At 41.3% G+C, this 26,477-nt stretch overlaps 1 protein-coding gene across 5 annotated transcripts in view; it reads left to right on the forward strand.

The window, feature by feature from the left end:
• The window catches only part of CABIN1 (calcineurin binding protein 1), a 116,569-nt gene extending 90,092 nt beyond the window's left edge, over nt 1–26,477 (forward strand). For 4 of the 5 annotated variants that reach the window (XM_063172944.1, XM_063172946.1, XM_063172945.1 and 1 more), the window contains exons 33-38: nt 53–694; nt 1,129–1,203; nt 10,840–11,134; nt 22,493–22,657; nt 24,351–24,577; nt 25,065–26,477. In XM_063172944.1, coding sequence (XP_063029014.1) covers nt 53–694; nt 1,129–1,203; nt 10,840–11,134; nt 22,493–22,657; nt 24,351–24,577; nt 25,065–25,208 — 1,548 coding nt within the window. In that variant the 3' untranslated portion in view covers nt 25,209–26,477. The remainder of the gene's footprint in view (nt 1–52; nt 695–1,128; nt 1,204–10,839; nt 11,135–22,492; nt 22,658–24,350; nt 24,578–25,064) is intronic. The other variant, XM_063172949.1, reaches the window with a different exon arrangement.

The raw sequence follows: 26,477 nt of genomic DNA on the forward strand, positions 1-26,477 counted from the left end.
AAATGCTTTTTGATTTCAATGATAACAGAGAAGAATGATTTCTTTTGTTAAGGTTTCAGAAGATCAGGGTTCCAAGTCTTCTAGCCTTGCTTCAGGAAGGATGACAACAGACGTGTCCAATAAAAGCAGTGCAGAAGAGGGGAAAGATGTGCTCCCCAAAAAGGCAGCTCTGTCAGATGGAGCAGTGCATGGTACTGAGAATGGAGTGAAGGAAGCCACCCAGGGACAAATCCCCCATGCTATGGACATATTGGAACAGGAGGACAGGAGTGACAAGGAGATTAAAGAGCTTCCTGGCCCTGGTTCAGCTGAGCCCATGGATCTTGATGGCTTTTCCAATGACCCTGACAAAATTGATTCTTGCTGTAAGCGCGGCGAGCCGGAGCGGCTGCAGCCCGGCCGGAGCTCCAAGGACAGGGCTCCCGAGAGCAGGACTCCAGAACTTTCCTTGGAGGAGCTCAGCATCAGCTCAAAACACCAGCAGCAGGCAGCTAAAGGAACAATTCCAGCAGTACCTACAGAAGAACCTGTCCAGAGGTCAAGCAGGAAGAGGAAATTACTTGAGGATGTGGAGTCTGGAAAAACACTTCTGCTCGATGCTTACCGAGTGTGGCAGCAGGGCCAGAAAGTCATGGCCTATGACCTGGGCAAAATTGAGAAGATCATGTCTGAAACATACATGCTGATTAAGCAGGTATTTAATTTAAGAAATGATTAATTTTAAGAAATTATTAATTGTCATTTCTCTATGTGGCCTCAGATTTCAGGATATAACAGGAATTGCTAAACCAAGCCCTTTATCTGTTTAAAACCTTCCCAAAGAACCATTCCCTTGACAATGCCATTGCTGGGGATAGGGAGTAGGACTCTCCATCTTTTAAAACTAAATTTCTGAAATGAGTTAAGAGCTGTAGTGCCACTTACATGGTGTTTGTTCAGCTAAATGTTAGTTTGAATTGAGAGAGCTGAGTATTTATCTTTGGGGATGTGCTCCTGAATAATTTAAGGTTAGCATTTTGCTGTAGAACTGCCGCTTCCATGCTCTACATCCCCATTTCATCTCAATTGAATTAGATTTATAGATGAGCTAAGTAATTATGACTTCATTAGTTGTGGTTCTGTGTTCAGGTGGATGAAGAAGCAGCACTTGAACAGGCAGTCAAGTTTTGCCAGGTGCATATGGGAGCATCAGCACAGAAACAGGTAAGCTCTGAAGCCTTTGAGTGCTGATTTTATGAGTCTGTGCAGGCTCAAAATCTATTGCTGAGTGTCTGCAGCACCTAGAAATGCCTACTTGCCTTGTATTGGTGCCATCTGTATTAGTAAGAAGATCACCCCTTTATTAGTGTCAGTGCTGCTGTTTATAGCAGGCTTGCAGGATTGTTTTCATGCCCAAAAGCTTTTGGGGAAACCCTAAACAATCTTCAAATTGAAATATTTATGGCATACTACAATTTCCCTAGTGTCCACATCATACCCAGCATTTCATGGATGGTAATTACTTCTCTCTGCTCCCTAAGGGCTCCAACCTCATCAGCTCTTGCCTTGCTGGCATTGCACTCTGCTCTGAGATACCAGATAGATTTTCTTTAACTCTGTTTAAAACAAACTGTTACTCAGTTTGTTTTAGCTTGTAGTTTCTGGGTTTACTCAGCAAACAATTATAATAGCTTTAAATGGATCATTATTTATCAGTTCTTAATGTGATATCAAGGCCAAGAAGAAAACTGGAAGAATGACATATTTATTTGTGTTCATTTTGCAGCCCCAAAGTATTTACTAGATTTGTATTTTTCATAATTTTTGTTCAGTTAAAATGTGCTTTTGTTAATGCATCTCTTAGCCAAGTAATAGGAGAGGATGTAAGAGGAAAGGGAGATTTTTTCTTTATTAGGTTTTCATGGAAGTGACTTTCTCCAATTTGGGCCCCTCAGGAAGTCAGTAACATTGTTCCATTGAACTATAGAAATGAACAGAAATGTCAAGAGAGGTATTTAGTACAAGTGTTGGCTTGCTTGTATTCTGGTATTTCAGGTTTTAATTTTTTTTAATAAATAAATGTTAGCTCAGCGTGGTAAACCTTTTTTAGTTTATTTTGGGGAAAAAATAGACATCATCACACTGTGATTTATGACTTCAAAATAAAAAGAATTTGCTAGAAAGCTTCTCTAAAAAGTAATGTCACTGTTGCTTTTTTGGATGCGTTCACCTTTTTAAAAAACACTCACCAAATTCCCCTTTATCAACCCAATTCCTTGCTGGGCTTTCTTGAAGCTTCTGGGAATGTCACTGCTATTCCAGTTCTTCCAGCAGTCACCAGGTACTCAGGCATGTAGCAAAACATGAGAACGGTGAAAAACCTGCACACAAACTGATCCTGAGAGTAGACACAATAGGTGAGCTAGTATTTAACAGCACTGGGAGCAATAAGATTTCCTGTTAAATCACTTGAAATAAAACATGCCCCTTCACATGCTGCACTTGGAAGCTTTCCCTTTTAGGAAGCAGTCCCAGCTAACGAGGTTATTACATCCTGCACTCTCATTTTGCTCTGCTCCTAGCAGGATCTTGCAAGCTGTGTGAAGCTGCTCCTACAGCACTGTGAATTAGTGTGGAGACACAGGAATAGCCACTGTAGACATCTGTCTGTTTTCAGCAGACTGAATCCTGTTTTATTTAAAATTGGCAAGTATTTGCCTTCTGTAAGCAAATGATGTCATGCTCAGAGCTGCTGCAGCGGGGGGAAATGCTTTGTTCCTGGATGGTTTGAGTGGGTTTGCAGGGCCTGTGGTTCTTCAGTCACTCAGCCCAAGAAATTGACAGTAAAAAAAGAAAAAAGCACAGAATCCACCTTGATATATGCCTTTCTCAGCTGGCTCTTGTATTTTAAAGTTGCAGGCATTATATGGTTTCTTTATGAAAGTTTTCACTTGCTACTAAAATTAGGCATTACTTGAATTCTGGCTTTTCAACTTTCTTCCAGAGCAGTCAGAGATTCTAACCTAAATATTTAACAGCAATGTTCAAACCTCTCCAGGCACAAGCAGGAAACAATAGAGCAGTCATGAGAGGAGCTGGACAAAGTGGGTCCTTCCACTTCTGTGAGCAGATCTAATCTTTTTAATGGCTTGGCAAGGCTGTGACCCTTTGACTTGGTTTCAGAAATCCTCTCTGGTTCTTATGAGTGTTTTGAGCCAATGAGAGGCACATCACCTACAAAATCAGCTAAAAACATGGAAGATGGCTGAGAAAGAAGCTTTGAAGAAGGCAGAAAATTCAGAGCTACAAAACCTTGCCATGATAAGTTCCAGTGCTCCTGGAGGACTGGAGAAATTGGAGTGATTTCCATCAATTCCAGAAATTGATATAAAATCATGTTCTATGTAAGTTGCTGGGACATATCTTTCAGTATTCAATATTAATATTTTTTTAGTGATATATTAATCAACTCCAGCACAATTTGGTTCACAATTTACAGAGTGGTGATGCAACATTTTTAAGTGCTGTTGTGGAGAAAGGTATGGCCAAAAGGAATTCCTCCAGTTTTTTGTCCTTTTCCCTTTAAATTCTTAAGTGTGAATAAGACTTTTGATATAAGCTATCAAATGGGCTGAAATGCAGTGGTGGTGGCTGAATCTTTAACAATCAAGTAACTAAAGTTACCCTGGAGATTAATTGACCTTCTGAGCAAGCAGCATTTTGAAGGTTTCTTGTTCTTTTCTTTGATTTTTCTGTCTGAGAATGTTATCTAAAAGATTTGCAAAGATCCTGAAAGCAGTCATCTCAGTTGCTCTGAGTTATATTTTTAGTCTTGCCAACTGTGATTTTCATATGAAATTAATGGTCCCTGGAAATGGAGTCCTTGTTGGGGGAGGAGGAAAGATTGAGGCAGACTGGTTTGATTTTGAGTTAGCATTGTACTTAAATACCTTGTCCTGAGGACCAAGGAGGGGACATGTTGGCAGAAAGCAGAGCTGAGCATTCTAGATAATTAGAGAATTCCTAATTAGCCTTTCCATTGACTGCCTACAATTGCTCTTGGGAAATTCTTCATTTTATGCTGTTAAGGACATATTGACATGGGAATGGTATTGCATTACAAGCTAAGGATGGAGCTTTGTATTGCACAGAATATTCTGTAAATGCACCTGGAGATACTTTAGTTTAAGAGCCCATCTGTCTTCTGTTTTCCTGCAATCTGAAAAGGTATTTTTATTAGTGTGGACTTAATATTGAATTCCTTAATACTAAAAGTACCCCTTTCACCAGTGCTGAAAGACAAGACAGTTAAAACTCAGTGGTTGTGTGTTGGGATCTAATGTACCACTAATCCTGAGAACTGAATTTATATAAAACAAATACTTTCAAACATTGTAAAAATCAACATTGCACACAGGGCTGGATTTAACATCTCTAAAAATACAAGAGTGTTCAGAGGCAAAGTTCCAAAATGCCACTGAGTCTCTGCTCCTGGGTTGTGACCCCTGAGAGTTGGGACTCTGTGTAGAAAGCCCTGGTAACGGGTAGTGTTGTAGGAGCTGAAATTTCTATTGGCTCTTCAAGGTATAGTATATCATCCAAATGTCATGAGAAGGGGCTATTTCAACATTGCTGAGTTATTTAAGACTCACTGCTGCCTTAGCCAAAAAATCCTTGCTCTGGGACCAGCTCCATCCCTGAAGTGTCGGGGAGAGAAAGGAAAATTTCAACTGCTCTTTGCTGCTCCATCTGCCAGGCCTTGAGCTCTCCCTGCTTGGTTCTGGCTGCCCAAATTCTCCTTTTCACCTTTTGCTTCACTCAGCTCCTCCTCAGGAGCACAGCCATGGCCACCTTCTCCCCGTGGCTGCTGCCAGACTCCAGGTGCTTTCCCCATTTCCCTCTGTCAACCTCCAGTCAAAACACATCAGCAGATTTCAGTGTCAGCTCTAATTAAAAGTGATGCTTCATGGAGCTACCAGCAGAATCAAAACAATGACTTTTATTACAAACACAATCAGGTTATGCAAATGAGCCTTTCAGGCTCCTGGCAGGCTGCCAGGGTGATCCCTGATTTTATAAAGTTTTGCTGCTGCTGTAATAGAAAAGTGTTGTTTTATATTGAAGTGTTGTCGTATAAAGGTGCTGGTTTAGTTCTCTTCCTGCCCTTCTCTAGTTCTGAACAGGTAACTGGGGTCTTGTTTTCTCCTTCCACCAGTGTTTGTCCCTTCCCAGGGCTGATCAGTAGTTTGAATCCACAGCTGCAGAATTTTTTGGGGTCATTGGTGGGTTTGATCTGTTTTATCTTTTCCCAGGACTGGTGATCAGTAGTCTGAATCCACAACTTCATGCTGCAGAATTTTTTGGGGTCATTGGTGGGTTTGATGTGTGAGGGCTGTGCTGAACCCACACACCAGAAGCTCAGATGGACTCTGGAGCATGGCTCTGGTGCTGGGACCTTACAGGGAATGTGATATTTCACTTGGAACAGGAAAACATTTTCTGCTGTGAGTGAAGCTAGAGGGCACTCCCATGGATTTTTCCCCTTCTGCTGTGGAATGCAGTCAGCACTGCAGTGACATGGGCTCTCAGGCATTTTTCTTCAAGGAGAAAACTTGAGAGTGACTTCTTTGAACTGCCTTGGGTGTCTAGAGCGTTTTCTTCTCAAATTCTCACATTAAAAAAAACCCACAAAGCAACAAACCACCAAGCTGTTCTCTTCAGGAAACAGCTAAAAGCCTTCTGTAAAGGCACTTTGCTGGGAATGGGAGGAGATTAGGAGAATATTAAATAATTAGAAAATAATCATCTTCTACCTCATGTGTTTTCTCCCCCTTTTTGTTCCACCCACATGCTGCTAATTTTCATCTTTTCTTCCTGCACATCAAGACGTCAGAGACTGCTTACAGAAAAAGTTGTTTTTCCTGAGTTGTCTGTATGCTTTATTAATGCAGCAAAGCTGACAAGAAAGGAGGGGGAAGGAGGAGGTGGGGATGGGGGGGACAAAAGGACGAGCTCTTTCATGGTCTCCTACCAAAGGGTGACCATTTTGCTCACTGTTGCATTTGCCAGTTGCCATGGCATCCCCCTCTCACTCTATCCTGGAGGTGTATTCTTGATATAATTAACAGCTCTCCTCCTTCTGTCTCCTGCAGAAAGCAATCATTAAGTGAACATGAAGGAAAGAAAAGACACTTTTTATCTTTTACTTTGGATATTAATGGTTTTCATCCTGCTACCTGGTCTCTCTTGGTCCAATAATGATGTTTTTGTGTATGGAAGTGTTGCTGTAATATGGCTGCAGGACATTGAGCCCCTGCTTGCATTTGTGTTAATGGGAGGGATTAATTAGGCTAAAGTTCAATTTTATGTGTGTAAACCTTTGTTATTTTCTGTATATTAAGTGGTCTTGGGAAATACAAGGCTCTTCAGAATCCTGATCATGGATATTACTGCTATTTGTGATGCACCTAGAAGAAAATTTCCAAATGTTATTTATTTCAAATGCTGCTGCAGAGAGATTGAGGGAAAAAAAAAAGAATGGGCAGGCATAATTTAATTAAAACACAATATTGAGCAGGAATTGGGGTGGTAGTACTGTGGAATGTGGCCAGCATATTCCTGTGTGACAGGGGATGTTCTGGTGTCCTTTTAAAAATAAACACCTTTGTGTGAGGTGGGTTCTGACTTCAGTCCCACTAGAGTGCTAAACTCAGGCATGGGAGTAATTGAAAAAAAAAAAGAAATCACAAGAAAATGTTATGTAACAGTTGCAGTTCCAGCATCTTTCATTAGGAAACTTTTGTTGGGAAAGCTGTCACTTTCCCTTTCTGGAACATTTGGTTGTTAATTTTTCCCACAGCCACAGAGCAGTGAGCTCTCCCAAAAGCAGGAGTGGGAAGGTTGCTGGAGGATTTCTTTGTGTTTCAAAATGTGTTTTTTAAAAACAGCAAGTATGGTAAAAACAGAGTGCCTTGGTCAGGTTCTCTGGTTTATGACTTCACAGGCTGCAAAGTAAATTTTTGCTCATGTTTTATCTTAATGCTGGATTTCTTTTAGCTGCTGCTCAAGTGCCTCTCTGGGAAACTGTAGGGAGCTATTTTTTCCAGTAACATCTGTGAAAAAATTCTGCACTTTTGCTGATAATTTTATTGGTGAAAGGCTGTCCCAGTGCTGGATTTTCAGCATTTTCCTTACTTGTTTTTACATCAGCTTTCAACATGGGAAGGGTTTGTCCATCACCTCTGTGAGGCTGAATGAACTCTTTGAGGAGTGTGCTGAAATAATCCAGGTTCTAACAAATAAAGAGAAAGTCAGAATTAATCACAATTCACACAGGCATCCATCCTAGTTACTCATTTACATTTCAGCTTTTTACATTCTTCAAAATGAAAACAGTTTTTGCTAGGTTTTTTAAAGAGAATTAAGATAGTGGGCTCTTTATGGAAGCAGTGGATCATCCATGACACCTCATTTGGATATTAATAATAAGCCTTAAATATTTCTTCTACCCACTTTGATATGGTAGTCAATACAAAAATAGTGCTGCAAACCCTTCAGTACCTCATGGTTTTTAAAAAATCTAGAAGGAAGTCCAGTCTTGACTAGAGGAACCTGTAATTACAATGAAAGACAGGAAGAAATCAGATAAGAGTTTTTATCTTAATTCAGTTATATTCACATGTTCTGTAAGTAACTTTAAATGGTAGAAAATATCCTTTTCTTGTTGGTGACTAAAGGCACTCTGTAAGAGTGGTGGTAACAGAGGCACTGAGTGTGGTGAGGTGGATTGGAGAGGGGAAAAGGAGAAGTTCTGAGTCACAACTGACTGAGATTTGGCTTAGTACCACAGCAAAGCAAAAACTAAAAAATAATCTTCTGATGAGAAACCACATAAAACACTGGTGAAGGTTTGTCACTGCCTCTCCATTTCCTACTGTCTGTCTGTGGAAAACAATCTTTATTGTGCCTTACTGCTGCTTTAGCAGTACAAATAGGTGAACAAAAGGCTTCTGGTAAATCCAGGACTGCTGTGGTGAGTTTTTCTGGGTTTATTTCTCAGCTGGGTGTTTTTAGGTCCTGTTTTCCTGGAGCTCTGCAGGATGATGAAATGTGGCCCCATAAGTGCTGAGCAGTGGAGTTGGTGACATTCCCTGAGCTGCCTGTTGTGAGCAGCATCACCTGCTCATCAGAGGTGTGGGATTCTTGCCCCTACACTAAACCCAAAATCTTTTAAAGAACCTGTGCCTCACTCTGCTGCTCATCTGGGCTTTGTGCCTCCAGCTTTTGGATGGTCTGCAGCTCCTGAGTGCAGTACAAACACACAAAGCAGCTTTAAATCCCTTTTCTTAAGGCTCTGTGAGTTACACAGTGCACAGTAACCAACAATGGGGTTTTAGTGCTTGGCTCTGATTTTAAAGAGAGCTTTCTCCTTTTTCTTCCACTCCTGTCCCCTCTTTTGAAAACAAAAACAAATCAGCATAAGATTTTTTTGTTTTTCCTCCCAAACTCTTTGTTTCATTGGATTGAAAAGAACCTGTCTGTCTGTTTACAGCAGCTTGAGACAACTCTTTACCAGGTCACATCTGGAAAATTCCCTGTAAAGTATAAACACAACAATCCTGGTGTTGCTTTCTTTAGTTTAAGGCTGCACTTTTTGACTACACATTGGAATTTTCAGTCATGGTTTTCCTGAATCAGAAACATCGCGTTTCTTTATTATTTTTGTATTTTTATTCTTTTTTTGTAAATGAAATGTTTTTTAAGCTTTATTATTTTTTTGTAAATAAAATGATCCTGAAGAACCTTGTATTCTCTGGAAAAAGAGCTGGGATGCTTCATCCTGATGAGGAGAAGAATAATAGAGGATAAGGTTATAGAATTGTGATTTTCAGCAGAAAGGAAGGAACCAGACAAGAGGCACCAGTTAAACTTGCAGCAAGAGAAATTTGGATGAAATGATTGGAAACAAATGTTCACTGGGAAGGTGGTAAAGCACTAGAAAGGGGCCTGGAGAGGCTCTGGAATCTCCTTGGCAATATTGGGTGGGCTGGCCCTGGCCCCAGTGAGCTGATGGAGCTGGGAAGTTGGGCCGGAGACCTCCAGAGGTCCCTTCCCACAGCAATTATTCCATAGGCTCCACTCTCTCCAATCATTTTTCATCTGAATACCATCCAAATACTGCTGAGTTACTTTCCAAATGTCCTTTTTCTGGCTCTGCAAATAGCTGTGCATTTTTGTAGAGATCTGAGGTGCAGATCCATTTTTAACATCTATGTACCTAAGTAGTACCTCCCTGTGTTTCTCCAGAAAAAAATCTGGATACAATACAAGCACAGAAATGTCAGGTTCTACATCACCCATTATGCAAGTTAATGAAGTGCAGGGGTGTGAAGGGCTTTCCCTTTAAATCACAGCTGAAAACATTTCCTCAAGTGATCTCACTTCTAGCTTAAGGCTTGCTCCTGCAGTTCCATTTCCCTCAGGTTTGTGTGATCCCATTTGTGTGTTGAGACCTTTAGTTTTGGAACTGATGCTTTCAGCACCAGATACTTGCTGCTTTCAGAGGCAGAACAGACCTTTTTTTGACCCAGTGTGGTAATTGTTGTGAATATAGCTGCTTTATGTTCTTTTTTTTTTTTTTTGTGTACACCTAGAATCTGGCAGGTTTTAATTGTATGCTTTTTAGAGATTGATTAATCAAGTTCAGGAACTTCAAAAATACATTCTGCCAATTATTTTTTTAAAATGTACTTGTGTGCTCTCTACCTTTGAATTTTAAGTATGCATTTTCTCCACCTGAAAGCTCCTCTCTTCTCTCAGTGAAATTCTACTGACTTTTCTGGCTTTGTAATAAATCTTTGGTCATCTAGGATATTAGGGTCCAATTTGATTTTACATTTGACAGCTGAATCCTGTTTCTGTTACAGACATTCTTGCTCTTATCACCATGGTTAAAATGAGGGGTTTTTTCTTGCTAGAGGTATAAGGCAAACAATTAAACATCTGAGAATTCTATCTGACTGCATTTTTTATGGTCCAATAAATCTCCATTAAATGAGGCCTGTAGAGAGTGTAAAATAAATGCTTTCTGTGGCCTCACAAGCAAGAATACTTTATTTGATTACTGATAAAAGTTACAGAGAAGATATTCATTTTATGGGTACTTTTATTCCCTTCTTTGGTGAATTTATGTCCCACTTCTACCTTCTGTCTGTATAATAAATGACACTGCATTCAATTTTTAGCATGGCTTTGGAGGGGAGCACTGCTCCTGGTGCCTCTCTTGCTGTGCTCAGGCAGCAGATCTCCCTGAGCCTGCTTCAGCTGGACCTCAGTGCTATCAGTTCTGCACTTGTCAGGAATTCATGGTTTGGAGTTATGCTCATCTCTTATTTCACAAGCTAATACTTTTTCTATTTTCTCCATTTCTTCTCACATCATTCACTAAGAATTATTTCTTGTGATAATTTGCAAAGTCTCTTAAAGCAGTGCAGATCTGTTTTTTCAGGTCAAGCACTTGTCAATGTATTTTTAAATGAAAGAAATATGTTTCTGTTTACAGGAGATTGTAACTCATGCTTAATTACAGAGTTCAGGGAAGCATGTTATGTTGTGAGGGATGTGTTAAATTAAACTTTGTAAATGTGAATAAGTGTTCAAGTGCTACTTTGATAAACAGACCATAAAGAACAGAAAAATAATCCATAAAGGAGAAAAGACTTCTTTAGAATAGTGATTGAGTCATTGTTCTATTATATTCACTTTAAAGAGAGTGTTTTCTGTCCATGAAATGAGCTGCTTGCAGGTGGCACAGTCAGTGCCCTGCAGGGTTTGTCTCACTGCTGCCCCTTTTCCGTGCAGGCCTCAGGAGAAGCGCCCACAACCCCAAAGCACCCGAAGGACACCCGGGACAGCTTCTTCCCTGTAGCCCCAGCCACACTGCATCCCACCCCAGTGAATCCAGACACTGTGACTCCTGAAAACCTCCTGAGACTGACCGAGCTGCACTCCAAACCCAAGCCAGCCTCTTCCTCTTCATCCTCCTCGTCCTCGGCGTGCTCGGTGCCGCCCGCGCCGGAGCCGCAGCGGGAGCCGGAGCAGCCCCGGGGCCCGGGCACAGAGGCTGCCCCCAGCATGGGGGATGCTGCTGCTCCTGGTAAGTCTGAGCCAGGGAGCTCCTGCTGGCCCCCTCTGATCACATTCCACACGCTGAGCTAGTGCCTGAGCTCTGGTTCTGTCCCCTTTTCTCATCACTGCACCGTGCTCAAAAGGCTACACAGGTTTTTGTCTAGGTCCTGGAGTGAATCTGTATAATCAATACATTAATTTATGGGATAGATTAAAAGAGTGACCACTCTATGTAATTTGTATGTGAAATCATGAAATAGCAGCCTGAAAATAGTCATCTCTTTTAGAGAATTGAAGCCTCTAGCAGCATTCAAATGAAAATTATTTTGTTTTCCTCAATGAGTTGAGGCTCCATTTCTTCTAATATTTAAAAAGATTTAAGGGTTTTTTTAAGTGATTACAATTAAAATAAACTGGTAAGCAGCCTAAATCTGTCTTAGAAGTGCTTGATGAACATAATTAGCTGTGCAGCTCTCACTGCCCAGCATATGTGAATGTGGAGATACATAACACTGATGAACAAGATTCTGCATGGAAGGTTAGCTTATCATCATTGTTATGTTTCACATTGCAGAAAAGAAGCATCTGACAGGACCAGAATGTTGGAATATGTTATTTATAGCCCTGGTGTGGTTATGTGCCAGGTTAGAGCACAGGAAAGGATTGAAGAAGCCAAACAAATGTTATTTATTCTATAGCATGATTGTGTGATTTGTTGGTGACTGTATTATGTAATTGGTCCTATACAGTTTTCTAGATGAGGGAAGAATAGATGAGAATGCTGTCATTTGCTTTAGTGCTGTCATGGCAGGCTGGCTTGTTAGCAGACAAAAAATCTCTGTGCTGGGCAATACTGATCCACTTTGGGGAGTGAAGTGAGATCAGACCCAGTTTCAGACTTGCCCGGAGAGGTGGATGGCAATATTTGTGGGACACTGTGCACGTTAAGGTGGCACAGCACCTGCCATGGGCTGTGCTTTGTTGCAACTTTAGCAGAAGCACTGTCTGAAAAAGCATCTGCTGCTGCCTGTGCTCACTCCATCTGTTTACAAGGCTGGGCCCAGCACTACTCACAAAATGCCTTAGACAAGTCAGGGGAGCCCAGATAAAGTTATGAATGAACCACATAGAGAACAGGTATTGTGGAAAATGATGCATGAAGAATCAGTGGATATAGTGTCCAGATCTGTGAGACAGGATGGTTTCTTAGTTTGGAGTTGTGACTTTGTAAAGTTTTGTCTTTATACTCCTGGTGTGTCATTTCTTTCCTTATGTAATCAGCCTTGTTATTGGAATACACAGTCTGAATTCATCAGCAGTGAAGAGCAAGTTAGGGAGAAATAGGTTTTCCCAATTTGCTAATCTCTGAGCACAGAACAAAACTTAAATTTAACATCTAGTATCAGCAGCTGTATTGTCTAATTTTCCTTTTCTACAGTTCCAGGGAGAGATTGCCTTAGGAAGGGAAGAGAGAAAAGGGGAGTGATGAGGAAGGAATGGCTCAGTCTGTGTGTAAATTGCATTTGTTACTTTCCTTGGGAAGCAAAAGAATGGAGTTGCCTGGTGTCATAAGATGTCTTGTCTGGCTTGCTCAGCAGGGAGGAATTTGAGTTTGTGCCTAGACAACAGGGGAGGAAAAACTGAATCCTCTGTGAAGCTGTTATGGGCTTGCTAAGGAGCCTGGTGTAGGAATGACAATGCTGATAAGAACTCAGGCATTCTTCTGGCTTTCAAACAGAGCTCAGGAGCATTTCTGATGTGCCTTCCTCTCTGCAACTCCCCAGGCCACGTTGCAGTGATTGGAACATTTATTGTAATCTTTTGACTTTTTGGGCTTTGTTAAGGTTGTAGAGTTAGATATTGTTCATTCTCCTTTGATGCTTTCTGTACATCATTTTGGTTGAGGGAGATGGAAGGGCTAGCTGCCAGAATTACACCCCTGAAACTGAACATCAAGAGGATCTCTCTGCAAAGCTCAGTGCTGAATGCCTGAGTTGTATCTGGCTCTCAGCCCTACCTGACAGGTCATTTCTCTAGCTGAGAGAGACACCAATTACTGCTGTGGCCTTTCTTCCTCTTTTCTTTTTAATTCTCCTACTTTTGCATCCACCTTCTCTAAAAAGAATTAGTTATAGTTCTGTTACAACCCTTTTTCATCTGCCTTCCTTTAGTTCTGCTTGGGTAAAAACCCCTCCCATTTTTAGAGTAAACTGTTTCCAACTTTTTTGTCTCATAACCTCTACCTGCACCTGCTTATTCATGTGGAACTATTACACATCAGAGAGTATTAGCTGCTCTCATTTTCTCTGATTTCACCCAGGAAAAGGAGTTGTTTTTCCAAGCATTGTTGATGCTGTGCCACTCATTTCTGATGTAAATTTTGTTTTGTAAATGTTTTCCTGAGGTTTTGTCTGGTTTATGACTGATGGTGCAGAGCAGAGCAAGATGGAGTCCAGCAGCAGAGGGGTGATGGTGGCAGTTTCAGCAAAACCTTCCTACATTTGGGTAAAAATGTGCTTGGGACTCTGAGCCTGCCTAACATTTCTCTGGGGAAGCTAAAATAGGACAATTAAGGTAAATTCTCTCCAGCCTGTCACACTGTTCCAGTATTACATGGCTCTAAATTGCTGAAAAATCCTGACATTTTCTTCTTGGCTGTCCTTATTGCAATAATGATTTTTATGAGGAATGAGCAGGAAGACATTCACATTCGAGTTCTGATAGTAAGAGAAGATTTTTATACCTGGAATTATTTAAAGTTCTGTGTTTTGCTTAAAACTAGTTATTTGCCAAGTTGGAATATAAAATCCAAGTAGAAGACTCCCCACTATTAATTTTTTGTCCATTTAAGGCCTAAGCAGTTCAATATAAAAGCAAGGTCATGATAAAGCTGTCCAAAGTTAGAAATTCAAAGCTGGGGAAGACAATTCTTTGTGTTGTGCAGGGAAGTGGCACTCCACAAGCCATGGGAATATCCTGCTGTAATTTCACATGTTTGTGAAATGGGCACAACAGGGGAAGTGGAGGTGTAAATATAGCTCAGCCTGTAGAACTTTGAGAGTTTCAGAAGCACAAGAAATAAATACAAGTGAGGACAGTTGTGTGGAAAGATGAGCAGATTATTGCACACAGAGCAATGAAGTTAAATTGTTTGAGTGTGTGCAGGCAGCTGCAGAATCCTTGAAAGGCAAATGTTCCAAGTAAAGAGGGATTTGAAGTGGGAAATCCTAAGAATTCAATAACACTCAGCAGTGTTGGAATGTGGCATTTCACCCTGTAGGATAACTGGGTGCTGGAGTCACAGGAGAACTTTGAGGTGTCAGGAGCATCTTTTCCCTGAAGTCTGCAACTTAATTTATTTTAGCGACTGATACATGACTTTAGGTTCTCAGAGCCTGAGGAGACTGAAGGTTTTCCTAAGGCCTCACTACAGAGAATGTAAATCATCATTTTGCACTGGCAGCATCTCTTTTATTAAAACATTGCATGGCACAAGGGCCCACCTCGATTCCTTGCAGTTTCTGGATACCAAACATCAGTGGACACCCACAATTCCTGTTCCTGGGTGAAATAATGGTGGAATAATTCCTGTTCCTGGGTGAAATAATGGTGGAATAATTCCTGTTCCTGGGTGAAATAATGGTGAAATGATTCCTGTTCCTGGGTGAAATAGTGGTGAAGTAATTGCTGTTCCTGGGTGAAATAATGGAGATTGTACTTTGCCATCAGAAGTTGAGCTTAACCTCATACTGGTCTCAGTGGCTCCTGAGTTTGCTTGTCATGGATTTCCAAAGACAAACACAGATTTTAGGAGGCTGTAGTTCAGTGTTTTGACAACTTTTCCTCTTACACAAAAGTATTTGGCCCTGTTGTCCATTCCTTATTCTAACTATGCATTTCAATTCAAGTTTTCAGGTACTTTTTAAGTGACTGTAAGTAGTAACATTCAACCCTCTTAATTGCAGTCAGTGTTTTACCTTGTTTTTTCTGTTGAATTCAAAACTGTGCTGTAGAGCACAGAGTTTTCTCAACAAATGACTCAAAAAAAGATGAAACAGAAAAAAGTTAAGCAGACCAGGGACCTGTGGCCTCGTGTGAGCTCCCTTCAGATTGCAGTTGCCTGGCAAGGAGCTTCTTTCTTCAATGCATGTGTTCTTCTACTCTGTTTTCTTGTGGCACTTGTGTGCATCTCACTTTCACTGCTTTCTCCTCAGTTTCTTGAGGAGAGTGTTGATTTGTTGACTTATTCTGGCTTTTGACAGCTCTCTTCCTCAGTTCCCAAGGCTGGATTTCTCCTGGGCTTTAAAACATCTTTAAATGCTGGGGTAGAAGCTCCTGCCCACCTGTGAGTGCCTGAAGTCACCAGTGGGGATCAGCCAGGCTTCCCCAGTGAGCTCTGCAGCACTCTGTGATCTCTTGCTGCTTCAGCCTCCCTGGCTCTGCTATTCTCACTTCCCCTTGTCTCATCCATGCTTTTTGTGAAGCTTTTTATTTTTCACAATGGGTGCACTCTGAAAACAACTCGACTGCTGAATGCCAGCAGGGGTTTCCTGTTTGTGAATGACTTCTTAATTCCTTTTTGCAGTGCTCAGACAGTACCAGTCAGTGATGGCTCTTCCTCTTCCCTTTGGAAATTGTGCTGATTTACCTCCTGTCGAAACAAACTCATTGCACAAGAAATTTTCAGTACACTTAATGTCTATTTCTGATATCTACACTTCAGATTCCTGAAGTTTTATTTACTCAATCCAGTGTAGTGCAGAAAATCTTTTGACATTAAAACTGTCATAATTTTATGTACCTGTTGGCTCAGTAAGAACAAATAGGGCAGAGGCTGGTGAGGTGATGGTTTGAAGGGTTTAGCACTCAGGGCAGGTCTGTGCTCCAGGAGCCTCTCTAGCCCTGTGCACTCTTAAATCCCCCTGAAAATCCTGAAGAGCCATTGCCCTGTGGATGTCTTGCTCTACTGAAACACATTTTGGGAGATTTTTGTAAAGCAGCATGGTAGCAATGCTTTATGGTTGCAATATGGTTCAGTTTCACTAGTTTTAGATTGCTGTCAGCAGCATAAAATTTACATATATTCCTGCACAAAGGCAGACTGAAGAGAGATGTAGTTATAAGTCCTCTGCACAGGTATTGTGTTGCTTACAAAGTACTTAGAAAATTGTGGGATGTCATTACATTCACTTGAGGGATTTTTCTGCCAGCTGCTTTTGCTAATTTCCTTGTGCTTAGCTGGCTGTCAGGGCAGAGGAGGGTGAAATCCTGATGCTAAGGGGAAGCTCTTACAGCTTTTGTTAGGCAACTCACAGAGAAATTCCAGAAGCAGGAGACTGCAAATGACTGCTCCTGTCCACAGGTGCTGCTGTGATACTCTCCAGATGATGTGTCCTTGCTGAGCCAGATATTAAACAAATATAAATTAGCTGTGTTTTGATAAAGCCATTTAAATGTTCGTGTAGTTGAATATCAAATTGTTGTCTTTTTGATCCAGGCCCATTGTTTGCTCTTTTAAATTGAAGTTTTGTTAAAAAAAAAAAAAAAAAAAAAAAAGAGAGAAAGAATTGAACTTCAGGGTTTTTCTTTACCTACCTGCATGCCAGGTTTCTGCAGCTCTAGGGCAGCTGGTGGGGGCAGGAAATGGTTTTGGGCACAGGAATTAATTCTGCTGTCTCTGCTGTCACACTGGCCCCAGCAGGGCTGTCAGAGGGATCTGGGAGTTAGCATGGGCCAGGGACAATTTCCAGGAAGCACTTTCAAAGCAGCCACCCATTTTAAATGTTGGTCTGTTAATGGTCTGTGACAGCTGAGCTCAGCATTAGGAAGAGTTTTGGGGTATGTCTCATTAGACTGTACAGCACACTCTCCCTGCTCAGGACCCAGTGATAAATATAGCACTGTGCTGTGCTATTGCACTGCAAACTTCTGTTCACCAGACTGCTTGAATTCCTTTTCTTTCAGGGCCAGTAGAACTTGTGTTCTGCAGCTTTTTGCCTCCAAAATTACTCCAATGCTTAATTTTTAACATACGACTTTGTGTGTCAGCTTTGAATGTAATTTCCTGCATTTGGCATTTCAAGTCAAATACTTTCTTTCTACAGCTATATGCACTAAAGGCACTTGGCAGTGCTTTCTTAGAAATAAATTTAATAGCAGGATATTTGGAATGAATTTAGAGCAAGCAAGGCTACCAAGGGTACCTGGCACATGCTGTGATGAGCGAGGTAGCCTGGCTGGCTGCTGGGCTGTGCTGCCTCATGGCTGAAGGCTCTGTTGTTTCTGTGTTTCTGCATCTCCACTCTGCTCAGCTGAGCCAACCCCTGATCCAGAGCAGTCTTTCTGCTGACTTAGTAGCACAGCTCGTAAGGAAACTCTGAGCTCCTTCAAATTCAGGCTTTCCATGGCCTTTGCAACTGCTGTGTGGGGAAAAAAGCTGTATTAATTCCCAGCACACTGGAGAGCAAGGCAGATGGAACAGAGAAAGTGAATTGTTTTCACATTAGTGTTATTCCTTGGAAATGTGGTAAGATACTTCCTCCACTATGTCAGGGAGCAAAGGATCAGATGTGTTTCCATCGGGTGGAAAAAAAATCAAATATTCCCTGCCTTGCACAGCAAATGGGTTGGGAACAGTTTGTGTGCTGTGGGTGGCCACCAGTGCAGAGTAAACCAGTTGTTACTGGGACTGGGAAGAGAAGTGTTCCCTGGGGTCTGGAGGCACACAGAATTCAATCCTTACTCTTTTGAAGCAGTTGGAAGGCAAGGTAGTACAAACCAGCTAAATCCTACTGATTTTCAGTTTTTTGTCTTGACACAGAGCTGCTGGGGAAGGGTTTTTGCAGAGGGATGAAGGCAAGTGGTGCAAGTGCATTAAAAGGAATACATAAAAATATGTATTATAAAATATATAAAAACTATATAAAAATATGTATTCCTTTTTAAGTGCTTTATTTAAGCACTTTAGGTTGTTGTCTGTTCACTTCTCCTTGTATTTTCTTTTGAAATGATGTTCATATTTTGTCCTGGAGTTCAAAGCTCAGCTCCTTCTTCTTTCCCATAATGAAATGATGCTTTGTGCATGCACTCTGTGTTGCCTATATTCTATGCTGTAATACTTCAAACTGCTTCTGTTAGAAACTGGAAAATGTTTTTTCCAGGTGCTAGTCACATTTTCTAGGCTTGTCTTCCAGTTGTAATGTTAGAGGTTTAGTGCATGACTAAAGAATTTTTTTAAACTCCACACAAGATGTTTTATAACACCAATATTAATGCCTCATACCTGATAGCACGATGCAGTCAAATCAGTGAGTGTTCAGTGCAGAGGGACCAGAGCAGCTGCTTGCTGCTTACTCTAGCCCTGCTTTTAAACTTTCCCCACATCTTCAAATTGCCAAGGGATTATTTTTGCCGGCGTTATTTTGGCTTTTTCTGTGCAGCAGAAGAGCGGAGCGAGCGGTGTGGGTACAGGAGCAGTTGCAGGGTTGTGTAATCAGTGTGTTGATAGTGTGTGGATGAATGCATGCGTGCATTCTGTGCTGAGGAGCTGCGAGAGGATATTAACTGTGATGAAGTCATGAACCCAGGCGCCCGCTATAGGCATCTGCAAACACTGGTTACCCTGGCAACAAGTGGGAAGAGGTTGGAGAGGAAAGCTGGAGTAGGTTGTTGCACTGAATTGTTTCTTCCTCACTAAAGCAGGGAGATGTTGAAAGGTATGATGTCCCTCTTTCTGTGTCGTGTACTATTTTGTATGGATTTAGGCAGTTGTTGGGAAAGGGAAGGCTAAAAAAAAAAATTCTGGTAATGCAGCTCGATTGGAGAGGAACTTTTCAGTATCAATAGTGACGTGCATTGCAAATCTGTGCTTTTCTCTGTGTGCTTAATTTCTGTGTCTTGTGTTGTGAGAGTGCTAAATGGGTCTCCAGAGAGCAGCACCTGCCCCATCCTCACCTGGGGACAAGTGGCTCTTGCATATTATATCTTCAGAAACTGGTTTGATTTTAAACTGGGTTTGTAGAGCTAATGTTTGAAAACCTGCCAAGACAGTACAAGTACAGGGTAATACTAAAAGATTTATTAACTGATCATAAATCTGAGCTTCTGAACACCTTCAGAATGTGCTGCACTTATATCCTGGTGTTCTCACACTTGGGCAGAATATTGTGGCTCACGAGTTAGTGGAGTCTTTACCTCCCTGGGGAAAGTTTTTATTAGAAGAACTAGGACATTATGTTCAGGGCTTTAACAGCATCTTCCTCAAAACAAATATTAAAATATTCTCTTCAGAAATCTGGTTTAGACAAATAATGAGGAGATCCAGCTGTATATTCTTGATTGTCCTTCCTTGTTTTGACCTTTTTTTCTGTAATGAAAAGAACAAATATCTATGCAATATATTAAAGTATAAATTATGATATGTACACTGGAAAAACCAATTCTTGCTATTTTCAAGAAGTCTAAGAAATATTTTGTTTATCAACTTTATTTTTAGCTTGGTCACTTGAATGGCATTGTTTCTATTTAAATAAAAAAACTTAAAATTGCACGGTCCTGAAAGAATAAAGTGTATGACCCAGCCAGGAAATAGAATTCTGTGACTGTATTGAACATCTCTGACAGCAAGGGATTGATTAACAGTGCTTCTTGATTTCTATTGTACTGAGAGGCACATTCTAATAGAATATTAACAAATATTGTTTCCAGAAGTGCAGTGATAGAAATGCACAGCGTGCTGGACTCCTGCCCTTTCATTTCTATTCACTTCTACATTAAAAATTGCTGTCATATATTTTATTCAAATTTAAATCTAATTTTGCTGCACTGTAGTACTGCATCTTCAAAACTTGAAAAATATATTCTGGAAGATGGAGATGTGTATGAGGATGCTGATGGCTCTTGAGAGAGCACAGACTGATACCAGTCTAGTAGCATCTTCCTAGAATCAGGCTGCTCAAAAGAGCTTTTGTCAGTGGGCCATAATTTAGTTAAAATAAAGTACAGCAAATCAGTTTAAGCAATGATATATCTTATAATCAAACAAATATTGTAATCAGTATAAGAAGTAGAGTTTTGTCATTAAATAATAATGCAAATCAGAGCTCTCACTCTGTATTGTGAACTAATAAGTCCCTAATGTAGTTAAGTAGTAGAGTAATAGAAAACTGCTCTCAGTTAGCAGTATAGTTGAGCCTGTAGGATTTGCAATTTATTTGTGTATTTTTGTACCTGCTAAGTTAATTACTAGTTTGTATTCTGGGTTAATAAGTGCATAAGAAAGATTCTCTTAGTACTTACCCTACTTAAGATGGTGATTCTGGAGGGCTGGAGTAAGTTAAGAATGAGTTGAGTCTTGTGGAGTAATCTGAAATCATCATCATTTTCATCCTGCTTTTCTTCAGATGATGTTGTGGCCATGTCAGTGTGGGAGTGCTCTGGGTTCAGACTGCAGCCTGTGGTCAGCACCAGGGATGGGATGGGATCCAGGAATGGGATCCAGGGATGGGATGGGATCCAGGGATGGCATCCATGGGATGGGATCCATGGGATGGGATGGGATGTGGGTGTGCTGGCCTGGGGCTGCTCCTTTGGCAGCATGGGGTTAAACCCTGTGTGCTGCTGGAAAGGGCAGGCAGACCCAGGGATCCTTCAGCTGTCCTCTGCTTCTTCAGAAGGGAAACAATGCTTTGGGATTTTCCTACTCGAGCTCCCTACAGCTAAGCCCTTCCTTCTGTGTTGTTCTCAGCTGATTTGGTCTATTAATACATGTACAGATGCAAGTATTATTTTCCTACTTCCAGTGCTGTATTCTGAAGTACCCAGAGAGAAATGTGCAGGAGAGTGCTGAGAGTGAGAAGCACATTCATCTGCATTAGGCTGTTCCATTTTGTGCTGGGTAGTGAGTGGAACAGCTCAGAACAGGAGCTGCCTGTGAACTGAGCTGTAGTGGGTGACCTTTCCTTTTTGGGAGCTATTGGACACTTCTCTACAAGCAATCTCATTTATCTTAAGGGTTATGTGACCTTTCAGCTGCAAGTCTAAATGATGGGGCTTTTTCTTTACCTATGAAAATCAGTGGATGAAAGAACAGCCTGCTTTCCTGAGCTTTTTTCATACAAGTTATTCAAGAACCATAGAAATTATAATCTTTTAAAAAGTTGCATCTTTCCAACTGAGTAGATCAGACTGTTAAGCTGTGATGTTTTCTGAAGCAGTTTCTGCAAGGGGAACTCTTGTACAGGAGAATATTACCATGGTAAATTCCGAGATCTTCTCTATATTGGTGGAGATGGAGAAGTGTTTTCAACACTTGAGGGGGTGGGAGCAGTTTTCCAATGAAGAAAAGTTAAAATATGTGTTCCTTTTTAAGCCGTTGCATGGTCAAAATCCCAAATTAATTTAGAGCATTGCCATACAAAGAATTTTAGAGCAAGTGAGACTGTGACTGTCCCCTGCTTGTGGTGGTCCATGAAAGCTGCCTGTGCAGCCTTAGCCTGTGGAAATAGGAGGTGACTCAAATTAGACTAGGCAGCCCTTTGGTTTTTTTTAAGGAATGTTTTTATTTTTAAGAGAGAATCAGAGCTTGTTTTGTGTCCATAGCCTTGAAATGGTCACTGCCCTGCCCCACAAGGGCACTGGCAGGTCTCAGTTCAGCGAAAATGATTCCTGCTATGTACAACATGCAGCCCAGTGTGTCAGTGCTGGTTTTACACTGCACTCCTTTAAAGCAGCTACAGCTGGTAAATAACAACAAAGCTGCACACACACATTGGATTCTGAGTTACAAACATCCCAGGTTCTAGAATAGCAGAATGTGGGGATTTTAGGCTGATCTATTTATAGAGGTACAGTGGATGTATCAGTGAAGAGTGGGCATTCAGGATCACTTGATTTTGGTTTCATGAGAAATGTTTTTGGCCCTGGTAGTGGATGTTCACAGTAATGAGTGTTCCTTGGCACTGGGCTGTGCTCAGTGTGGCAGGTACCTGTGGCTGGACATCAGAGAGGGGATTTTGCTCTGCACGTGGCAGCTCTTCCTCCCAGCCCTCACAGCTCCAAGGGAAGCTCAGCTCATCTCATGCTCAGCTCTCTGTGTTTCTGCAGATGTGTAGAGATGACAAAATGTCAACCTCAACACTTTTTCCTTTGCTTTTTAAATGACATTTACCTTTTTTTTAAGAATTTAAATTGATGGCACTAATATGAAAAAGTTGCTTTTGCCATCTTAACTTTCCAATATTTAATTTCATTCAGTCATGTTATGGTTTAGAAACAGAGCAAGGGTTAAAAGGATTTTTCTACCTGTTGGTTAGACAGCAAAAGGATTGAGGCTTAGGAGGGAGATCAGGATGTCTCTTAATCTGTGAATTATATTTCATTACTAAAGAGGAAGAAGAGCTTGAAGTGCCTTTGGAGGGGCTTGGATTCCAGCAGCAGGAGTCCCGGCTTTGTCAGCAGATGAAAATGGCAACGGTCGCGCCACCGCCAGAGCCTGTGTGCTGGCACGTGGAGCCCGTGCCCAGCACAAATTCAGGACATGTTTGTACCCCAGGTAGGAGCTTCCTGTGCCTCAGGCTGTTCTGAAATGGGGTGGTGAGCTGTGCATCCTCTGTAGGCACTGACAGCTTGGTTGGCATGCCTCAGTTTCCCTGCCTGTCGGGTGCTGCAGTTCGATGCATTCCTGGCAGTGCCTGAGCTCCCTGGGCAGCAGCCCTCCCATCCCTTGGTGGGGATTCTGGTTCCTGCATGGCTGGCATGCTAAATACCATGGCAGCAAAGCCAGATAAAAAACCTCCAGTACCAGCTTTCATGCAATGTAGTTTGTGCATCCTTTAAAGCAGAATTTTTCTTTTAATTGCAGTCTTACATGGGGCAGTATGATAACAGTTTGGATTGCACTACTGGGATATTTAGCAGAAGGAAATGGTTTTTCACAAAACTGACTCAGTCTAAATAAACATAAAAACCAGCATTACAGCAGTTAGTGTGTTCTATCCTTCCTCTGCCCTCTTCCCAAGAGAAGTTGTTGGTGTTTTAATTGAAAAAAATGTAAAACCTGGTGTTTCAGGCAAGCATAATCTAGATTTTCATGTTTGGGGTATCTTGTTTTTCCTTATTTGTGAGAGCAGATTATCCTGTGTCTGATTACTGTCTGGAAGGATTGGCTGCCCATGGAGATGGGTCACTGACCTTGATGGAAAGCCATGCCTCATCTGCTGTGGCAGCTCTTACATTCCTGTGTGCTGTTGAGAACATGCAATTCAATTTTACATCCCTTAGTAGTTTGCTCTGCTGCTGCCTGTTTCTAGGCTAGCATTCAGAAACTGGTATTTTGTTTTGCTGTGTGCAAGTGGCCATGTCCATTCCCAGTATCTGCCAGAGATGGATTTGACAATACTGAATCTGAAAAAATGTATATGAACACCTGTCATTATTACCAGACTGAGAAAGGCTCTGGTGTTTCCGTTTATATAATTTCTAAAAAGTAATTTGGACTCCATGTGAAGCAGCATTATTAGGAGGAAATCTCTTTTAACAAACACTCACTTTTTAACATTGCAGCATTGTCATCTCCTGGTTATTGTTGTGTTTAGATAATTTTGTAGTGTGATAGTGCCTGGGGAAGGGCTGGATCCTTGTGAGATGTACTCAATAAACACTCAGAAAGGTTTCACTGTAGACACCCCAAGCTGAGGCACTGGGAGGGATGTGGGAATGATGCTCACCAGAGTGGGAACCAGTGCCATGAGCACACCAAGGAGGCAGGATCATGGCAGGATGTAATGGGGGAATTCTGACAAGAGTCACCATAGATTCTTCTCTAATTGCTGAGGAGTTGCTCTCTCAGTAATTGAAGAGACAATGCTGTGGTGGAGGAAATGAAGACCAAGTAAAGCTGGAGAGCTTTGTTGTTGCATTGCAGGATGGAGAGACAGGAGATGCTTGCATCTGACCCAATGGGCAGATGCTGTTTGCAGTAGATGTAGATGGCCAGTGCTGCACTGCCATTGTTGTGCTTGGGCAGGTTGAGTTTCTGACACCCAGTAAGATATTTTTAATCACTGTTGGTTTCCAGTTGTCATTATGCAATCTTGTTTCTGGTTCTAAGCTTTGGTTATTGCAAGGCTTGAAGAAAGGCCTTTTGAGCCAGCCTTACATCTAACAATGAACTCCACCCTCTTCTTTGACATCTGAAATCCTAGATAACTTCCTAACATATTTTTTCCTTGCTGTTTTGTGTTTAGCCTCCAGTTCCAAGCCTGAACTCAGCTCCAGTTCACAGACTTTGGGAAGTCAGCAGAACAAGACAGATGGCACCCGAGTAAAAACTCGCATTCTGCCCAACATGCCAAAGCTTTTCATACCTTCATCTGTCACCAAATTTCCACCTGAGATCACTGTCACTCCACCCACTCCCACCCTCCTTTCTCCAAAGGGCAGCATTTCAGAAGAGACCAAGCAAAAATTAAAGGTAATAAAAGGGAAACAGTAATTTTTTAGATTATTGTTTTTATCTTCATTCTCCCCTCAGTAAAATACTTGTATGAAAGAAGCAACAGTTCATGTCCCCAGTTCATAACCAGAGGTAGATAAGTAGTGGAAGGAGGTGCTAGCTCTTAGCAGCAGGAGCCAGTTCTTAAAGGACTGGTGAAATACTTGCTGTGGGTGAAATGAGAGCTATTCTAGTCCCTATCCCTTTTCCGAGGGATTTGGAAAAAATTACAGAAATGGCTGAGTGACCCATTGCAGTTCTTAGATGAGTGGAAGCTGCCAGAACTTTAACTGTGGGGAAGCCTACTGTAAATGTTATGTGGTTTTACATTAGGATGGCATCTTTTATCAGCACAAGGCAGTTATTGAATGTGAAGGAATAGCAACCAGTGGGCTTTTGTCCCTGTGCTCATGGGTTTATCCTGACTATTTAGCAATATATTCTCTCTCTCTCTTTTTGGGATCAGTCTGCTATTTTGTCTGCTCAGTCTGCAGCGAATGTAAAGAAGGAGAGCCTTTGTCAGCCAGCTTTGGAAATCTTAGAGACCTCAAGCCAGGAGTCCTCACTGGAAAGTGATACTGATGAAGATGATGACTACATGGACATATGAATGAATTCTGGCCATCATCAACACCAACCACATAACCATTCTTCCTGTTGCCAGCATCTCTGGAAGTTGAAACATCTTCATTGGCATTACTCCCCATTTAATTGGCATCATTGTGTTCTTCACTTTCATTCCCTTTGTTATCACCACAGCCACTTGTATTGCCTTCAGACTCTTGGCCATTCTCCCCATCATGGTGCTTGACAGAAAGAATGATTGGTTGTTTACCAGGCACCTGGTAAACCTGGATCACACTGTCACCAGGAACTTCAGTAGACACAAGGATGTTTTGAGCTGCAGTTCTTCTCTCTCTACTGTTCCTGCTTCTCCAAACCAGAGCCTTGGGAGTTGCTCCAGTAGCTCTTTCCTTTAGTGTTTTCCTCCTTTTAGTTGTCTTGTATTTTCCCCCTCTAGCTAAGTTTTTCTCCCAGTAATTCAGCAACCTGATGTCTGTCTAACCATGCCATGATTAATCCCACAGCTCCTTCTAAGGTGAATGGAGTAGGAAAAATTTGCTGAGCTGGTAGAGATTTTATTTGCATCAAGAAAATCTGTGGCTTTGTCATGGGGCAAGGAGGGTGAGCTGAGGGTCTGTCAGCTCCTTCACACTGCTGAGGGCTTGGTTGGAATTTGACTCTTTCAAATAGACAAAAGAACCAGCTTTTCCAGGCAGACAGAGAGGGTCGTCTCCTGTTTGTGCTCATTTCACACCAATGTATGAGGTCCAGCAAAATTTATCTACCTGAATGTTGGCTTAAAGAACTGATCTTTCCAGAATTGTCTTACAGTCCTTTCTCTTCTAATGCCTTGGACAAGCATTTTGAATTGGGGGCTAGATGATATTTTTATGGTGGTATTGAAAAAAAAAAAAAAACTTGAAAGATTTCAGTACCATTTCAGTAATGTCTGTTTTTTACAGAATGACACGAAAAGGTGTTTTTTATCTATCTGCAGAGGGACTGCTCACAGTTATTTATATGAGAAAATAATGGTAACAAAAATCCTTTTCTTTTTTTTCTACTGAATGTTAACTTTGTAAAATAATGAATGCAAACCATGCAAAAAAAAGACGTCACACACTATATATACACTGCGTGCTCCCACACACATATATATATGTGTATGTACATATATATATGTCTGTACATGAAAACAGAAACTGCATTCAGCTTGCAATGTCGGGTTTCTTTGTGTTTGGGGGGTTGGTTTTCTGTAAAATGCAGAGCTTTGTATAAACTTTTGGGTTTCTTTTCTAATAAAGTTGAAATGCAC

Source organism: Melospiza melodia, chromosome 20 (assembly GCF_035770615.1).
Source record: "Melospiza melodia melodia isolate bMelMel2 chromosome 20, bMelMel2.pri, whole genome shotgun sequence".
Taxonomy (NCBI): Eukaryota; Metazoa; Chordata; class Aves; order Passeriformes; family Passerellidae; genus Melospiza; species Melospiza melodia.